The 18391-nt window shown below is 36.1% G+C and overlaps 1 protein-coding gene across 2 annotated transcripts in view; it reads left to right on the top strand.

The window, feature by feature from the left end:
• The first annotated feature begins 989 nt into the window (after window positions 1–989).
• The window catches only part of LOC121428030 (probable cation-transporting ATPase 13A3), a 42711-nt gene continuing 25309 nt past the window's right edge, over window positions 990–18391 (top strand). For both annotated transcript variants that reach the window (XM_041624605.1, XM_041624604.1), the window contains exons 1-10: window positions 990–1324; window positions 5701–5791; window positions 7391–7561; window positions 8862–8929; window positions 9446–9589; window positions 10225–10305; window positions 14425–14494; window positions 15038–15172; window positions 15759–15825; window positions 17154–17285. In XM_041624605.1, coding sequence (XP_041480539.1) covers window positions 5714–5791; window positions 7391–7561; window positions 8862–8929; window positions 9446–9589; window positions 10225–10305; window positions 14425–14494; window positions 15038–15172; window positions 15759–15825; window positions 17154–17285 — 946 coding nt within the window. In that variant the 5' untranslated portion in view covers window positions 990–1324; window positions 5701–5713. The remainder of the gene's footprint in view (window positions 1325–5700; window positions 5792–7390; window positions 7562–8861; window positions 8930–9445; window positions 9590–10224; window positions 10306–14424; window positions 14495–15037; window positions 15173–15758; window positions 15826–17153; window positions 17286–18391) is intronic.

Below are 18391 nucleotides of genomic sequence, written 5' to 3'. Positions count from 1 at the left end.
ATGCGTTCAGATTTTTTTTAGGTATCCAATCAGAAGCTAGAACAGAAAATCTGCCTACATATTTCGTTTCATTTCATGATAACGATTTTTTTTTATGATATATGAATTCACTCACCCCCACCCACACATCCTCATCCTCAAACACCCACGCATTACCTGCCAAAGCGATTCAGTGCCAAAAAGTTAGAGGTTCGAAGTTTAACAATGAAAACCTAAATCGCATACATTCGTAATTCCGAAGGTTCGATATTCCGAAGGTTCGATATTCCGAAGGTTCGTATTTCCGAAGTTTTGTAATTCCGAAGATTCGTTAGTCCGAGAACGAAATGATTAACGAACCTTATTTCGTTTTCGGACTAACAAACCTTCGGAACAACGAACCTTATTTCGTCTTCGGATTAACGAACCTTCGGAACATCGAACCTTACTTCGTTTTCGGAATATCGAACCTTCGGAATAACGCCACAAATGTTCGGATTAACAAACCCTTTTACGTTTTCGGATTAACGAACATCGAGGTATAGGCAATTTACGTGTTTCGGGATTACGAACCTTCGGAATAAAGAACCTTCGGAATTACGAAGTGTAACCTATCAGGTTGACCCTTAAGGTGGTTGACGACATCTGCGTTTCCGACTTTGTGGACTGGAAAACATCCATAGGGTCGACCCCGCATCATCAAAGGCCCATCATTTCTTTGAAACCGAAACGTCTGGTAAATTAGATTAGAAATTTCAAATGGTAAGGACCGTGTCGGTTGGAAGTTCTCATCAAAGATTCCATCGATTTATGAAAGACCCAAGCGATGACCCCCCCCCCAAAAAAAAAAGGCGAACCCCTTTCCAATAAATAAACTAGGTCGCTATCGCCCCACTAGCTTGTTTTGTAACGCAGTATACAATCCTCCCTACACTCACATACACAGTACCCTTGTCCCACTTTTGCAGAGCGCTGTTTTTATCGCCCCCCTCAATCATGGGACTCCCTATAATACCCTACTATTCTGTTTCGTCCAGCAAAGTTTAAACGCTGTTAAATGTGGTGCCACTAAGATCAAGGATAAGACCTACTGAACGGTTACACAGGACAACGCTGTCTTCTTGATCAATATTGCACTTGAGCTGATGGCTAGAGGGTTGCTGAAACTAAAGTCTGGTCAGGTTTCGGAACCACACATCACATTTTCAGCCATTTTATGTCCCGTGAAAAGTGAGGAAGACTCCCAACGTATTTATTTGTGTGTTACCATCTCTAGAACACGCTGAACTTCGGGAGTCGCAGATGAAATTGGAACAAACTCTGGTGTGTGACTTCGGATGAACAGGTAATATTACCGTTTTATTTTGTTTGTTTACTCCAAAACCTGTTGCTGTAATTTTGATGTGAATCATGTTTAAGATTCCCCTGTTTCATTTGTTTATCATGATGCTGTCAAAGATGATGGTCATCAAGAGCTTAATCACTAAACCACCACCACCACCACCACCATCATGATCATCATTCTCATCATCATCATCACCATCATCACCGCCACCACCACCATCATCATCATCACCATCATCATCCCCATCATCACCGCCACCACCACCATCATCATCATCATCGCCACCACCATCATCATCATCACCATCATCATCGCCATCATCATCACCATCATCATCACCATTATTTTTCCTACAACCACCAGCACAAGGAATGGTCCGGGCTGAAAATATTTATATCTTAATACATAGAGTAGAATTCACTGAGCAAAACATTGAAAATTTAATCAAAATTGGATAACAAATGATAAAGTTATTGAAATTTAAAGTTTAGCAATATTTTGTGAAAACAGTCGTCATAAATATTCATTAGGTGGGCTGATAATGTCACATCTCCACTTTCCGTTTTCTTATGTTATTACATAAAATCATATTTTTTTCATTATTTCATACTTGTGTGAATAATATGTCTCCCTTATTATGAAATAAGTTGCAGCAATAAATATCTAATGCACCATTCAGTTGTCAATCCAATTTTTCTAGTTCTTGGAGGAGAAATTTTGAATAAACCTAATTTCATATATCAAAATACTAAACAACAAGTGGAGATGTGACATCATCAGCCCACCTAATGATTATTCATGACGACTTTGTTATCCGATATTGATGAAATTTTCGGCATTTTGCTCAGTAAATTTGTCTCTACATGTCCCTTTGATGGGTTAAACACAGTAACAAACACCTTCAGTTATCGTATTTCCTAATTGATTGGCCTATATTTTTTTAAAGAGTGGATTATTGTACGCCTACAAACCAAAACCCAAGAGAACTGTTGAGTGCGACTCCCGGCAAAGACAAGGCACGAGCAAATGTGGAAAATCTCACTTATCATGCCTTCATGCAGTTAGTTTTCTCTATACCCGATTTCATTTTTTTTCTTATTCGCTTACTACATTGAGCCGTTCTTAAAACTGTTGTTCAAGGTATGGACGACCTTACAAAGGACTGGAAATTTATAGACACATATTTCACTAATCATTTACAACATCGATGTTGATTTTCGTTTTTATTGTAAAGAACTGAGTATTTCCAATGCAATGTATTCTGCCACTAATCAATTTAAAATCAATTATTTGTGTACAGTCCTCTTACCTTTTCATGCCTAAAAAATTCACAATTTAGTCGTTCGTAGAGTCATAATTATGCAATCTCATAGGAACAGCTCTCTGAATGATGATAGTAATGATAATATATCCTATTTATATAGCGCTTAATACACGGCGTTGCTAAGCGCTTTACAAAACGATTAGGTAACATCCGTTAATAGAATTGAACCGTTAACAAACAAGAAAGGAAATGTACTGTATAATTATTCATCATATTACAAATAAGGTAAAAACAGCCTACTAAAATTGAAAATACAAAAATAACGATACTAATAAAAGCAATGACGTTTATCAATTCAACAGCTGGAATACAATAAATTAACATAATGATTTACCATAATGGCATTATGTTCGAATGATAAAGCAGCTTAATTGCTACACATTTATCATACAAAAAAAAAGATTATTCGATTGATATTCACAAGAGTAAACATAAACTGAAAGGGAAAAAATTGTAATGTAAATTAAAATGCAACGATCACTGATGTGCGCAGATTATCTTTTTGTATTCGAAGTTTCCTTTTTATAGTTTTATCTATTCAATGTTCCCAATATATCATGTGTCATGCAGTGCTATAATACATCAATATATATCATGCATATAAGAAACATTTATTTTCATGGCATGTATCTCGACATAATCTGCCAAAATCACTTGATATTTTATCGTCATGTGTTTATTCTAGCTACCTTTGTACTCAGATAGTTTGCAATTATTTTTGCGATTCGGAATACTCGTGTTTGGAGTATCTGGAGGTAACCAAAGGGCAAAGTTTATTTCCAGTCAAAGGCATGGCTTTTCTTCAAGGTTTACGCTATGGTCCTGATGTGATTCATTCATGTATCATATATATGAAAGATAATTCACAATTACCATTCCAAGAACCAATGTATTTAATTATATGAAAATATCAAGGGTTTGCTTTTGAGATGTGAAGAACTGCACTCGACTACACGTAATACAAGGAACCAATGCAAATAAATGCTGCATCATGAAATAAATATTTCCCATTTACAATTTGAAAAATAATCTATCCGTATGCATTTTATGGAGAGCAAATCCATGGATGTTAAAGCACTGCATACTAAAACATAACCAGACAACGCCATCATAACATAACATAAACGATAAATTTGTATATAGCGCAGCCACTATTGAAGTATACTCTACTGCGCTTTGGTTACTCCTACTGCTTATACTAACTAAAAATGATGATCTTATTACTTAAAGGGGAATTAAACCTTTGGAATAAATAGGCTTGTGTAGAAACAGAAAAAATCAAAGAATAAGAATAAAGAAAGTTTGAGAAAAATCGTACAATAAATGAGAAAGTTATGAGCATTTAAATATTGCAATCACTAATGCTTTGGAGATCCTCCCATTGGCAATGCAACAAGGATGTGTGATGTCACTGATGAACAACTTTCCTTTTGGTGAAATATCCTCAAAATGTCTCTTTTTGCTTTTTCTTATGATGATACAAACTCTTTATCCATGATGTATTTAAAAAAAATATGTATTACATGCCCTCATGTAGAAAGAACACATGATCTATGGATAGATGTGATAAAAGAGGCAATTCAAGTGAAATATATACTAAAGTAATGGGGAGAGTTGTTCATCAGTGACATCACACATCCTTGTCGCATTGCCAATGGGAGGATCTCCATAGCATTAGTGATTGCAATATTTAAATGCTCATAACTTTCTCATTGTTTGTCCGATTTTTCTCAAACTTTCTTTGTTCTGTTTCTTTGATTTTTCTGTTTTCACACAAGCTATCTTGTTCCAATGGTTTCATTCTCCTTTAAAAGTTTCCTTAAACAGATGCGTCTTCAAAAATGCTGCGAAAGAAGGAACAGACTGGGTCATTCGAACGCTAAGGGGAAGTCGGTTCCATAATTTAGGAGCTGCATAGCTAAATGCACAGTCTCCAAGAGTAGCCTTGGTTTTAGAGTAGGGTTATTTCCAATAGGAATTTATCCTTCGCACTTCGCAGGTTGTATGATGAGGTTGATGGCGTTTTCACGGAAATCAATTCTGAAAGATAACTAGGGGCTAGGTCATTCAATGCCTTAAACACCAGTAAAAGCATCTTGAATGTTATTCTATAATTAACAGGTAACCAATGCAATTCTTGGTGTTAGTAACATTGCGGAAGACATGTTTATGTTACATTCTTGTTAGGATTATATCAAAGCAATTTTTCAGATAGAAAGATAAAGAATGAAGTATTATGACGATTTCAAATTGATTCATACCGAGACTGAATACCAATATTAATGAACAAATTCTGTGCAATTCTGTATATCCTCATACTATTGCATTTCATGAATGGAAAATCATGAGGCACTATGGTCACTCGTAATTTTATTTCCATGCTTTAATCACATAATTCTTAATATGATTTGTTTTTGTTTTGGTTATCGTCTTAACACTTGTATTTTATAATAATTCATGTCATTACCTGCATAATCTTTGAATAACTAGCTTACTTTGAAATTATAATTTCTATCATTCATCAATAAATAAGTAAATAGAATAAACAAACTTCATTACTTCTATATTCCTATACAGCATGCAAAGTCATGCAGCTGACAGCAAACGTAGAGCGTTGTGGCCCTGTTTCAAAGTCTCCAGACTTTGAAACAGAGGGTCGTGGGTTCGAATCCCAGCCATGGCGTAAATTCCTTCGGCAAGAAATTTATCCACACTGTGCTGCACTCAACCCAGGTCAGGTGAATGGGTACCTGGCAGGACTTTATTCCTTGAAATGCGTGTGCGTTGTAATCCTAGTAATTACGACTGCCAAGCTACAGCTGGGGTAATAATATCCAAGTCTTTTGGAAGCGCATAGAGATATTATTCATAATTGTGATATGCACTATACAAGAACTGTGTATTATTATTATTATTATTATATTAATTATTGACAAGCATTTTCTCCATTCTCAGGTCTACTCTCTCCCTTTCCTAGCAACCAGCGCTTAATATTTCTATTGTTTATTTTCTCTGTTGTTGTTTTTTTTTTGCTCCCCAAACGACTCCATAGTTCATGAAGCAAGATGACGTCACATACAAAGCTCTCGAGCGGGGATTTCCCTCATCATCTAATCGTTGAAGAAGAAAGAGGCGACAAAATCGTAAGTATGCACGATCGCCGAGAAGTGCAGGCATTGCCCATGAGAGAAATTATCCGGGGAAATTATATTCCTTTCATATTTGAAAAATGATCACCATCAATACGAAATGAACATATTTTTAATACCTGACGTAAAACATGTAAAATAAGGCAAACAACCGTTGAAGTCGATCTAAAGTTCAATTTCAATTATTTAAATGAAAATGAATTATTCATTAAACTATATTTTTCAACCGAAAGTCAATAACGATTATTATAGTATGGAGTACAATGTCAAGTTCTGGGGATAGAATTTCGCAAAATGCTATTGTTTAAGATTGCAAATTCGCCTTAAGATTGCAAGATTAAGATATTATATGATAATTACTAGTACTACAGTAGATTTGGTAGGGGTTACGGTGAAGCTCCTTCCCTAATTCCCTTTTTGCTCCTTTCACTTTTGGTGAAAAATGAGCGCAGAGGAGGAATGAGTATCTCATGCCACCTCTACAGTCCACTTTTCCATTCAAGGTTAAGGTCATGACCTCGACCTAAATTCGCAAAGCATTATCAAGGGTGAGTAAACATCATGAGAACGAGTTAAATAGTCGTTCAGAGTAATACTATGTGCGAGTGCTCATGGTATTTGGCTGGTTGACAAAAAAACCTAAGATAATTTAAAAACCATTCCCTTTCAATAAATTCGAAACTCCCTTTGAATACAAGTAAACAAATTGAGTTAGTTTTCAACAAAGCGCTTGAATTCGCCCCTTGTCGTAGGAAATTGTAGTACGCCCTATTTGCCTGAAGGATGATATCAAGTTTGGAACGTGTAAAAGCTAGAGTGAAAGGACACTAACGTTCCGTTTATTTACTTCTTTAGTGTTTGGTGTTGTTAGCATACATTGCATCGATTCTGGTTGTAATCCACCATCTCACAGTTCCGTACGTGTATGATCACATTTTATGTGTATTCACTTTTTGATAATACATTAATTAAGTGTGTATCTAGATCATTCAACCCCCACACCCCCATCAAGCATCCTCCCACACACACACAAACACACACCCTCACGCACTCACAAATGCACAATCCCCGCACCGCACACACGCCCGCAACCCTCCATAACGACCAACATCATCCACACATCCACATAGAGGACTTTATCCCCGGACTTTATCCCCCATACACTGACGAAATAGGACAATCCCCCCATACACACACAAACACACACACACGCACTAGTCCTCTGAACACGTACACTCTAAAAAATGAAGCGCTAATTCAGCTCTTAAAGAGCGTGTATAGTGACCATGGTGACTGCACTTCGGAGTGCTGATTTTTCTCGTTCAAATTTGAACTAGACAAATCAGCACTCCGAAGTGCAGTCACTATACACGCTCTTTAAGAGCTGAATTAGCGCTTCATTTTTTAGAGCGTACGCATCCATCTCACTTTTTACGGATTTCCTCAGCAAGTTCATTTTCACTCGTCAATCATATTTCGTCTTTTATGACTTTAAAGGTGCGAAATATCAATACCATTCTCTGAGCTGAATTCAAATGTTTAAATGGTGAAAAAAATACTGAAAATGAACATGCCATTATTTATGTTTTGCAGGAGTGTTGGGGATACAGAAAGAGTACCGTTCGAACTATCGGAGTGTACTGTGCCGGAATCTTGACATGTGGGGCACTTTTTCTGATTATCTTTTATTGGAAACCCGACTGGGGCCTGCGTCTAACGCACATCAAATGTCCGCACGAGTGCGCAGACAGTATAATTGTAAAGGTAAGCTCTCGACAATGTAACGAGTTTTTAGTTACTCTGTTCTAATTCTTTTAAAAAATACAAAATCAAACAGGGTAAAAATTTTACAGTAATATGTTACAGGTATTATCGTTCTATAAATACTGAAAGAGTTTTAAGTCCCGAAAGTCCTTTGTTTTTCCTCTAAAAATGACTAATCAACAGCTAATTGTTACATAGACGTCAATGTTAATATGAATTCTTTGAATGCGTTTTTTTCTCAAATTGGATCTGCACAAAAATTAAATTCATAACAAACATAACAATGGCTATCACTTCTTTCATGCATATTAATTACACTAGATAAACGATGCTTAATTTTGCAATTTCATTTCAAAAGTTACTGTCGCCGTGTTACTTTCCCGGAGAATTTAAAACATCACGGATAGAAGAGTTAGTTTATGTAGTGATACAAAATTTTCATACTAGAAATGAAGTTCACAAATTAGATATATTTCGTTTTATTTCAATTGATCGGGTTGCAGATGAGGTCTAACAAACATAGTGTTTTTCAAATTTGTCAAACTTATTTTAAAAGATTATTTTTCCTTGCTTGAAAACCATGATAACTGCCTAAAAATATTTATATTTTTAGACATTCATAATTATTACCCATGTTGTAAAGTTGTTTATTAAGTTTAATCAACAATCTATCATTGACTGCAGCCACAGGATCTCTTTCCACTGTAACTCCAGACTTAATGTTATGTAGTATTTGTCGCTGATATTTTATTCATCCCACTTATAAATATATAATTAGCCTATTGTTCTAGCTTAAAAATGGCATCTTATTGAGCGAATTCAGTCATGATGCTGTGATGTAGCAAAATTTTTTCCGCGGCATTATGTGGAAAAAAAACCTTCTTCCCTTTTGCATACCCAACTTATGGAAATGCGATATGGTCTTGGGTTAAAGCCAAACAAGATAATTTTCCGATTGTGTGGGGTACTGGATTGTCATAGAAACGGCGTATAACAATAAATCACTGAAACTGTTTTTAGAAAGTACGGACCAACTGATAATAGACCATAATGACTTCCTTGTGTAGTTACAGTATGTTATGTATTGGCGTTTTGAAAGTATCAGATGAGAACAGACTATTAAGATAGAAATAATAAAAAATACCAAAATGTGCCGTTAATGTCTAAACACATTTTGGCAAATTTACCAAAATGTGCATTTACCAAAATTCGTTGTAACTTCGTAACGGCATAAATTACCAAAATGTGTAACAACAAATACATCTCACCCTTTTTTTTCCTTCTTCTCACTCTGTCTCAGGATATCTATGCAAGGAACCATAAGTGCAGCATTCTTACAGAACATGTTAACACGGATCCAGACACGAGGTTAAAAAATTCTCCTTAAATTTTTTTAGTTACAAATGTATAAATCCTTAGTAAATGTCACAAGGATTAAATTATAGTAGCTTTGAGCACATAATTCCAACTCAGACATGGATGAAAAGAAGATAATTTGATCAGGGGTACTTAAAACAGACTGCTGTTTCAATTTTGCCAATTTCTGTCATTTTGGCGCAATTAATGCCACTTTTAATGTTGTGGACAAAAATTGTCAGTGCTTGCTTAAGCATGACGTACGGATTATCATGAGATAATACCAGATCATCTATCCACACTATCATATAGAGTTTTGATATTAATATATGATTTGTTTATTTTTTAATCACAACTATATTTTTGGATACTCTCTTATAGGGACATTATGCGAAAGTAATAAATGTACTTTGAGGTTCAAAATCGAGTAGTGTTTGATTTTTTTGTCATGTTATAATTATGCCAATGCGACCCTCTGTGCTTTTGTCCTCCTGAAATGATCAACATATCTTGGTATTTTATTTCCAGAAATGGGCCTGCTTTATCCTCATCCATGATAAACACGATATCACAAAGAGACATGAAGTTAGACAATGGCAACATGAGATACTTTAAATTTCAGAAAGCCATCTATATTTGGGATTCTGACGGCCAGCTCTATTTCAAACTCAGGTATATTCATTTTTCGTTGGAAATGGGGGACAAGTTGAGGGGCATATTCTTGGTAACCCATAAAAGACAATACGTGCACGTCAAATACAAAGTTTTACCTCGTTTGACTGATGCATATAGGTTTAATCAAATTTAGATTTGTCAACGTATGGAAATCATATATACCTAGTCTATGTAATGTTTTAGAAATATCGTTAAATTTCAGAATCATCTAATGTTGAGGAACCTTAAGATTTTACCAGTTTGAACGATTATTTTACAGATAAAAATAATTAATGTTTAATGATCTTTAGTAATAACGATGAAAAATGGGAGACAATATCTGTGGTCGATGAGGTTTAATATGATAAACATTTTATGTGACGATATTGGATATTTTGCGGGTAAACCATTTTTTTTAGTTAGATTTGGATTGACAATCAGTTGGATAAAAAAAATGCGAAAACATGCTTACGGTCATTTTATTTTATAATTTTCCTTTGGATGAAGTCAGATAATCGCTGCAGAACGTTCAAGAAAAAAAAACATTTTGTGCTTAATAATAACTTGTAAAATCTGGCAAATCATTAGAAAATAATATGAGGGGTTTTGATCTGATAAAATCCCTATTCTTTTATTGTCTTGCATTTTTGCAGAGGCCTTGCACACAACATACCGTGTTCCGATTTTTATGATATCTATAATAAAGGACTCGACAAAGAGGCTATTCAAGAAAGGTAGGAAAATCAACGTATTGAGGATAGGAAAAAAACAAGAGAAGGCTGACTTGAATTGGAGAGATGAAACAAGGCTGGCTTGAGTCTGCTCCTGCTCTACAACTACACTAACCGACTCAAGTCAGCCTATTCTCAACTACCCAAACCTCTCTTATCTCACCAACTCAATCTTGTCCTCTCTGTCACATTGCGTTTGATAACTTGTGTGGCACAAATAAATTTTCATGCATATTCAATTTCGCAACTCACCGACAATCCAAAATAAACCTTTACTCGCACTTGACCTTGCTGCGCATGCTCGTTGCTAGCAGGAGTGTTGGTGCACTGGATGGTCCTTGGCCCACTGACACAAAGAACTTGAAGGATTTCGGCTAAATTCTGAAAATTGAACAAGAAATTTCTCATAAGTACATATTACAAACTCTGCGAGAGGTCCCGGGTTCGACTCCCGGACAAGCCCCCAAATTGTCACATTGTGTTTTATGTGAACTTGACTTATTAATCTACTCAGGCTGTTTGACCACCCAAGAATTAAACTATAAGATAGGATTGTACATTTCAATCAAAATGAATTTATTATATATATCCATACTGCCATTATCGAGGCTCACAAGCTGACAAAACGTAAAGACCAATAAACCAGTATCAATAAGTTTTGGAACAATCTGTCTCAATTCAAATTAGTATAATCTAAATACACTAAGTATTGTGACCTGCTATTCCTATTCAAAGGAAGAGCATAAACTATGTGTTTATGAAAACAATTATATAGTATACCGACTTTATAATATGGGGAAAGTTCAGTTTCTCAAGTCTTCACTCATCACGTCAGACGTCGAATGCTTCAATGTCCGAATTGATCATGCGATGCTGAAGAAATGGATGAGCTGTGCCGAACGGAAGACGATAACTTGCGAATGTGATGAACTTGCCAAACCAGAAGAAGAAACCGGATAACCTAGATCTCGGGACTTCCCGTGGATAATGTAGCAATCGTAGAACGTCGTAAGACGTGGAAGAGGCCGTGAACGTCACAAGACGTAGGACGTAGCTAAACGAGGCGAACCATGGCGATACGTGGAAACGTGGAGACACGTAACGTCAACCAGTGTACCAACCACGGCTGGCTTACATGCCACTCCAAATTTCAAAGGCGTGGCACCAAAGTGATGGCTTTCCCAGCCAAGGAGCTGCTGAAAGCTGCTGCTAATTATTTTGGCTATTTTCCAGGGTTGTTACGTTTTCAAGCTTTGCTTTTGTGACGACCCTTGCAACTATTCTGTTTATTGTAACAGAAAATACCACTTAATGATTTTCATTTATGTAACACTATGAGAATTTATATACAAAACTAGTGTTCATTTTGATGTCAAGTCTCAGATATGTATTTTCGTGTCCAGAATTTTGTTATGAAAAATGTTGCAAAAACCAATAAATGAAATGAAAGGTGCTGCTGCACCCTATGCTTGCTTATCTGCAGAAAATTTGCTTGCATAGCCCTATGTCGTGCACACACACAATAGCTATCAACAAACACAGTGAGGGGTTGCCTACTCTTGCAGTTAGGTTTGGTCTATTCATAAACATATTAAGGAGTTACTCAACCAAATAGGCTCTTCCACTGGCTAGTAAAGGGGAGTTTGAATAAGCTTCTGACACTCTCATCTTATCTACCACTCAAGCTTCTCTACTCTTTGTGGTTTAAGGCCTACATTCATTTATTCATTTTCGAAAGATACTCTACTTTAAACTTCACCTTTCTCGCCTCTCCATTTCACTGCTGCCTCTATCGACTATTTCTAGTTCTGGTTTAGGGCTTACAACATGGTTTACAGAATTGACCAGTCATATCACAGTGAGCTGCTGAGAGGTCTTTGTCGAAAACCGGTGAACCGGGACACATGGGTCCCGTAACACAAAGGTTAGAGATTGATCTTACGCTCGATTTCTACGATTGATTGTACTCGTAGCCAATGGAATTAATCGTAGAAAAATGTTCTAAGATCATTGCTAAGCTTTGCAGAGGCGTCGATCCGGGGGGGGGCAGGGGGGCGATCTTCCCACAAATGAAAATATTGGGGGGCAAACATATCGTTTCCCCCCCCCCCCATAATTCCGGATGTGCAATAATAAAATAATATTGTAATGTTCAGCAAGCGAGATTGAGATACACAACTAGTTCTTTATTTTCAGATTGGAATATAACAATTTTCAGCTCGCGCTTCGCGCTCGCATCATTTCTGTAGCAAAAATATATACTTTTCATGATTAAATAGGTGAATAGAATGTCCCGTTTTCAGTTCTAAAACTCAAAAGAACTCCCGCTTCGATTTGCAATAATCTTTTATTGGATATATATCTTGTTCTTTATCAAAAACGTCCATATGTCATTTTGTGCAGATCGAAATATCAAAGTTTTAGGCACGCGCTTCGCGCTCGCATCTATTGTTCTTTTAGATACCAATCTTAATTCCTTGGTACCGAAAATGCTTAAAATATCAAGCTTTCAGGTCAAAATATAAAGAAATTTCAGCTTTATTTTAGATACCAATCTTAATCCTTGGTACCAAAAATGCTTAGAATATCAAGCTTACAGGTCAAAATATAAAGACATTTCAGCATGCTCTCGGCACGCGCATTATCTGTGTAGTGAGATATGTATCCTACTCATGAGTTACTACAAACAGTCCTGAACAGGTACCCTTTTCCTTTTTAAGGTCGGTATACTAAGAATTTTCAGCTCGCGCTTCGCGCTCACATTAATTTGTTGGTGAGATACGTGTCTGTATGACATATATATATATATATACAGTTGAGGCCAAAAGTTTACATACACCCATGGAATTCAGTGAAATTCGTTCACTTGCCAAACATCGTTAAATTTACTATATCTTCAGAAATATAAATACTACCATGAAGAATTTGGTATATTAAGCTCTTCCACATGCCGTTGGGATCAAAGTATATTTCAGGTGGAATTTTCTTTGAAGAAAAAACTAATATTAATGACATTGTATTCTATTGTTAGTTTTTAATATTTTCAAACATTGTTTCATAAAAATATATAAATGTCAAATCTATGATTTATATTACATTTTCTATCATGATATGTCACCACTGAACAAAAATGTGTAATCTGAAATGTTTGTTTTGAGAAGTAACTAGCACAAATATGATATGTTTTTGTCAAGTTTTTATTTTTAATTCGTCTAAAATAAGATTTTTGGGGAAAAATTTCACCTAAATATTTTTCAGCTCCTGGTGACAAAGCAATGTGATGAAGGGGCATGACATACTCATTAATTTGATATCAAATGTGTCATGATAGCACAAATATTTTATAAGAAACAGTAAATTCTATGACGTTTGGCAAATTTCAGCATTCTTTGAATTTCCTGGGTGTATGTAAACTTCTGGTCTCAACTATATATATATATATATATGTGTGTGTGTGTTGTTTGTTTTGTACGATCGAGCGCCTTTGGAACGTTGATTCATGATTTTGCCCCCCCCCAAATCTGATAAATGGATCGACGCCCCTGAAGCTTTGTGTTACGGGCCACTGATCGTCGTAAAATTCTGAGCTGTCGAGTCACGGACGACACTAGATTTCTACATTCTAAAAAACGTCTATAGCTATAACTTCTACTCTTACGGTTTGTAATAATCGTATACATTCGTAATTCCGAAGCTTGCTTATTCCGAAGGTTCGTTATTCCTAAGGTTCGTATTTCCGAAGGTTCGGAATTCTGAAGGTTCGTTCATCCGAAAACGAAATGAGGTTTGTAATTCCGAAGGTTCGTTCATCCGAAAACGAAATGAGGTTCGTAATTCCGAAGGTTCGTTAGTCCGAAAACGAAATGTTTAACGAACCTTATTTCGTTTTCGGACTAACGAACCTTCGGAACAACGAACCTTATTTCGTTTTCGGATTAACGAACCTTCGGAATAACGCCAGAAATGTTCGGATTAACGAACCCTTTTACGTTTTCGAACGAACATGGAGGTATAGGCAAATTACGTGTTTCGGAATTACGGAGTGTAACCGTAATAATGATACTAGTCTTGCAATGTTAATACCTCATTCATTCTTTATCACCTTTGATTTTTTTCCCCTAGGCAGCAATTGTACGGTCTCAATGAGATTCAAGTACGAGTTAGGCCAATACTAGTACTTCTTTTGAAGGAGGTAGGTTACATTCATGGATGGTGTCGAGGCAGACCTCGAGACCACATAGTTCATGGTTGTATAATCACAATGGAAGAATATGAGAGGCATGGCAGCAAAAGTCCCCTTAACACGAACATTTGCGATCAATTGCTGTAGTTGTGATTGGTAACTGGCCTGGCCTTCATCAATTTCAGAGGTAACAAACGAAATTTATTGAACACTGTTGTTCAGAGATCAATGGGGGTTCCAGATTATGCAATTGTCATATCGCTCTTCTATGTTTAAAGAAAATGTTTTTTTTTATTATACTATATGTACAACTGGGCGTTGTGGTGTGCGCCTGTAATCCAAGCTGTGGAAAAGTTACAAATTGAGGTTCGAGCCCTGGTCACGTCTTTCGGATGGTGACGTTAAAGGTCGGTCCCAGACGTAAATAATCATATCTGATTGATACACGTCTGACAAAACTCAAATACACACACACTATATGTAGCATGTCAATCTATGAAATGTCAACGTCTTGTATAGCTTTCTGTTGTCTTTTTAATCACTATTGATTAGGTGATGAACCCTTTTTACATATTTCAACTGTTTGTGGTGATCTTTTGGTTTTCAATCAACTACATCTACTACACTCTTTGTATAGTGGTGATGTCTGCAGTGTCAATATCTGTCTCACTCTATACTACAAGAACAGTAAGTTTTGTTTACTCTTATCAATTATTGCACTTGCTCGATATTAATGACTAAACGTTATACTTGGGCACCCGAACTTCCCATCGAATATAAGGAAAAGATATTGCATTTCAAAGTTATGTATTATTTCACTTAAATAGCTGTATGCTTCATTATGACTTGTGTACGAGACATTAATGAATTCGTATGAACAGATGAAACGTACAGTCAGCTTTACGAAAACCACCGAGGAGTAATCGAGGGCGGTATAAATCGAGATTTTTAGTTTTTACAACCTTTTAGTCTTCAACTGCCAAGACAAAAATAAACTGAAAAAAGTCCCAATCCTCCCATCGATCACTATAATATCTCCTGACACATCATTTCTGTTCAATAAAGAAATAGTTGTTCTCAATGGATTAACACTGTTATCCCAGTATTTAATCATTGACGTCATGAAATGTCACCATTATATGTAATCAAGTTATGGGAAAGATCTTACTATTGCTAGTTTAATGGATGGGAACATTTGCTTTACCTCTATAGATTTGCTTGAAGAGAGAGAATATAGTGTTATTCTAATTTTATTTTAAATAACTCTTTATAGGAAAGCACCAGACTTAGGGCGATGGCAGACGTTCACGAACCTGTCGAAATCTTACGCAGAAACGGAGGTTGGTTTAATACACACATCGCTTTCATAAGTGCCTAGGAGCTCTCATAAATACGATTGGATATAATCACCATTTTGAAAATTTTCTTTGCCTTCAATGCTAATATGTGTACAATTGACAAGCAGGGACCCGTTGCGGAAAGAGTTGCAATCAATCGCAACTCTAAAAATCACGCGCAACTTGATTTCCAACCAATCAACAGCGCGCATTTGGGACTTGCGATTGATTTTTTGGCTTGCGTTTAAACGCAACTCTTTCTGCAACGGGCCCCAGGTCTTCTATTGTTGTATATTCACTGATTTACTCGTATCATTCATTCTAACAAAGATTTACGATTGATCTGGTCAACCGCAACTATGGGAAGCCATCAACGTCATCATCTCTGTTGCATATTTGTTCGATATATATATATTTGCTTTGAGATATGTTGGTTATATTAATAAATGCATCGTTTTCTTAAGATTTCAGTTCGATTTTTTTTTGTTTACAAAGGACATTGCGTAGAAATACTGTAGCATTGATGGATTTCCATAGAGTTGAAGTTGATATAATCAATCGTAACTCTTTGTAAGACAGATCCCAGGTTTGAATATATGATATGATTAGATGAAGCATCTGAGATCGGGATTATACTTTCATCCCTACCATGTACATCTAAAAGACACTGCTGGGTGAGGTACAATGCAGTTAAAATACGCTTTAGCACTTCATACATCGAGACGTTGCTTTCAAAAAGATCGACTTTATGAACATTATGGAACACAGTTTGTGATTATCTTCTGAACATTTATTTGGTGCTGTTTTTTTTAATTTCTCATTCATGATTCCTTTTCACAGTTTCTTCTACCATCGAATCAAAGATATCGTATTCAAGATTTCGGCCTCTACTATTCGTATCATAACATTTTAATTTCTTATTACATGAATTCATAGGGCTATTCTTGACCGTTGTAGCTACTTTAGTAAACATGAATAAATGAACTAATAATTGATTAAATTGTTAATATGTTTAGAATTGGGAAATTGACACTCGTCAATTGTTCAGAATTATTTATGTTATAAAGCACTTCATTTTATTTTTTTCAGTTAGGTTTTGTTTCTAAAATTGCGGCCAAAAGGCAGTGATAGATAAAAAAAATGTGACCACAAAAATAAAAGAAAACTTCAGTTGATGTTCATAAGGAAATGGCTCCATAAAATGTGCCCAATAAAGTATACATATTGAAATAAATAAATGAATTAAAAAAATAGAAATAGTACAGTCATGACAGTTGACTGAAATTGATCTAACGAGTGTTTGATACCATCCACTTCTTCATCTAAATTAGATCGTGAAACACTGGCGAGTTCGGAGCTTGTACCTGGTGACGTCATCATAATTCCAACCAATGGCTGCAGTCTCACGTGTGATGCTGTTCTGTTAACCGGGAACTGCATTGTCAACGAGAGTATGCTTACAGGTTAGTGTGTGACCCCCCCCCCCGGAAAATCAAAATCAACTACTGTAGTATATCATGTATGTTGCAGGGGCTGAAGAATGACCATTGTGATTTTCTGCATGGTCAGCCCCCCCCTTGAAAAACCAAGTGTAATATTAGCCTATGATTTATCAAAATACATAAATATTGATAACTTTATAGCTACATTGTGATTTTAGCCCCTTCAGATGAAACGCATAAATAATAAAAACATAACATAAATAATCAAACAAGACATAACACGAATTGTAATGAAGATGAAGGATCAGCATACATATAACAACTCCAATATCTGTTATTTATGGAAGCTTAAAAGTGCCACCGAGATGTTGAGATAATTATCTCATCATGTTGACATCTTGTAGAAGAGATGATGAGATGACAAGATCCCGGATCTCATCATGTTGACATCTTGTAGAAGAGATGATGAGATGACAAGATCCCGGATCTCATCATGTTGACATCTTGTAGAAGAGATGATGAGATGACAAGATCCCGGATCTCATCATGTTGACATCTTGTAGAAGAGATGATGAGATGACAAGATCCCGGATCTCATCATGTCAACATCTTGTAGAAGAGATGATGAGATGACAAGATCCCGGATCTCATCATGTCAATATCTTTTAGAAGAGATGATGAGATGACAAGATCCCGGATCTCATCATGTCAACATCTTTCAGAAGAGATGATGAGATGACAAGATCCCGGGATCTCGTCATGTCGTCATCTTTTAGTAGAGATGATGAGATGACAAGATCTCGGATCTCGTCATGTCGACATCTTGTAGAAGAGATGATTAGATGACATGATCATGGATCGAAGATCTTGTCATCTGACCATTTCTTCTAAAAGATGTCGACATGACGAGATCCGAGATCTTGTCATCTCATCATCTCTTAAAAGATGACGACATGACGAGATCCCGGGATCTTGTCATCTCAACATCTCTTCTAAAAGATGTCAATATGATGAGATCCGAGATCTTGTCATCTCATCATCTCTTCTAAAAGATGTTGACATGATGAGATCCGGGATCTTGTCATCTCAACATCTCTTCTAAAAGATGCCAACATGATGAGATCCAG

This window comes from Lytechinus variegatus, chromosome 14, assembly GCF_018143015.1.
Source record: "Lytechinus variegatus isolate NC3 chromosome 14, Lvar_3.0, whole genome shotgun sequence".
NCBI classification, from domain to species: Eukaryota; Metazoa; Echinodermata; class Echinoidea; order Temnopleuroida; family Toxopneustidae; genus Lytechinus; species Lytechinus variegatus.
Note: the sequence above shows the minus strand (reverse complement) of the source record. Positions and strands in the feature narration are given on the sequence as shown.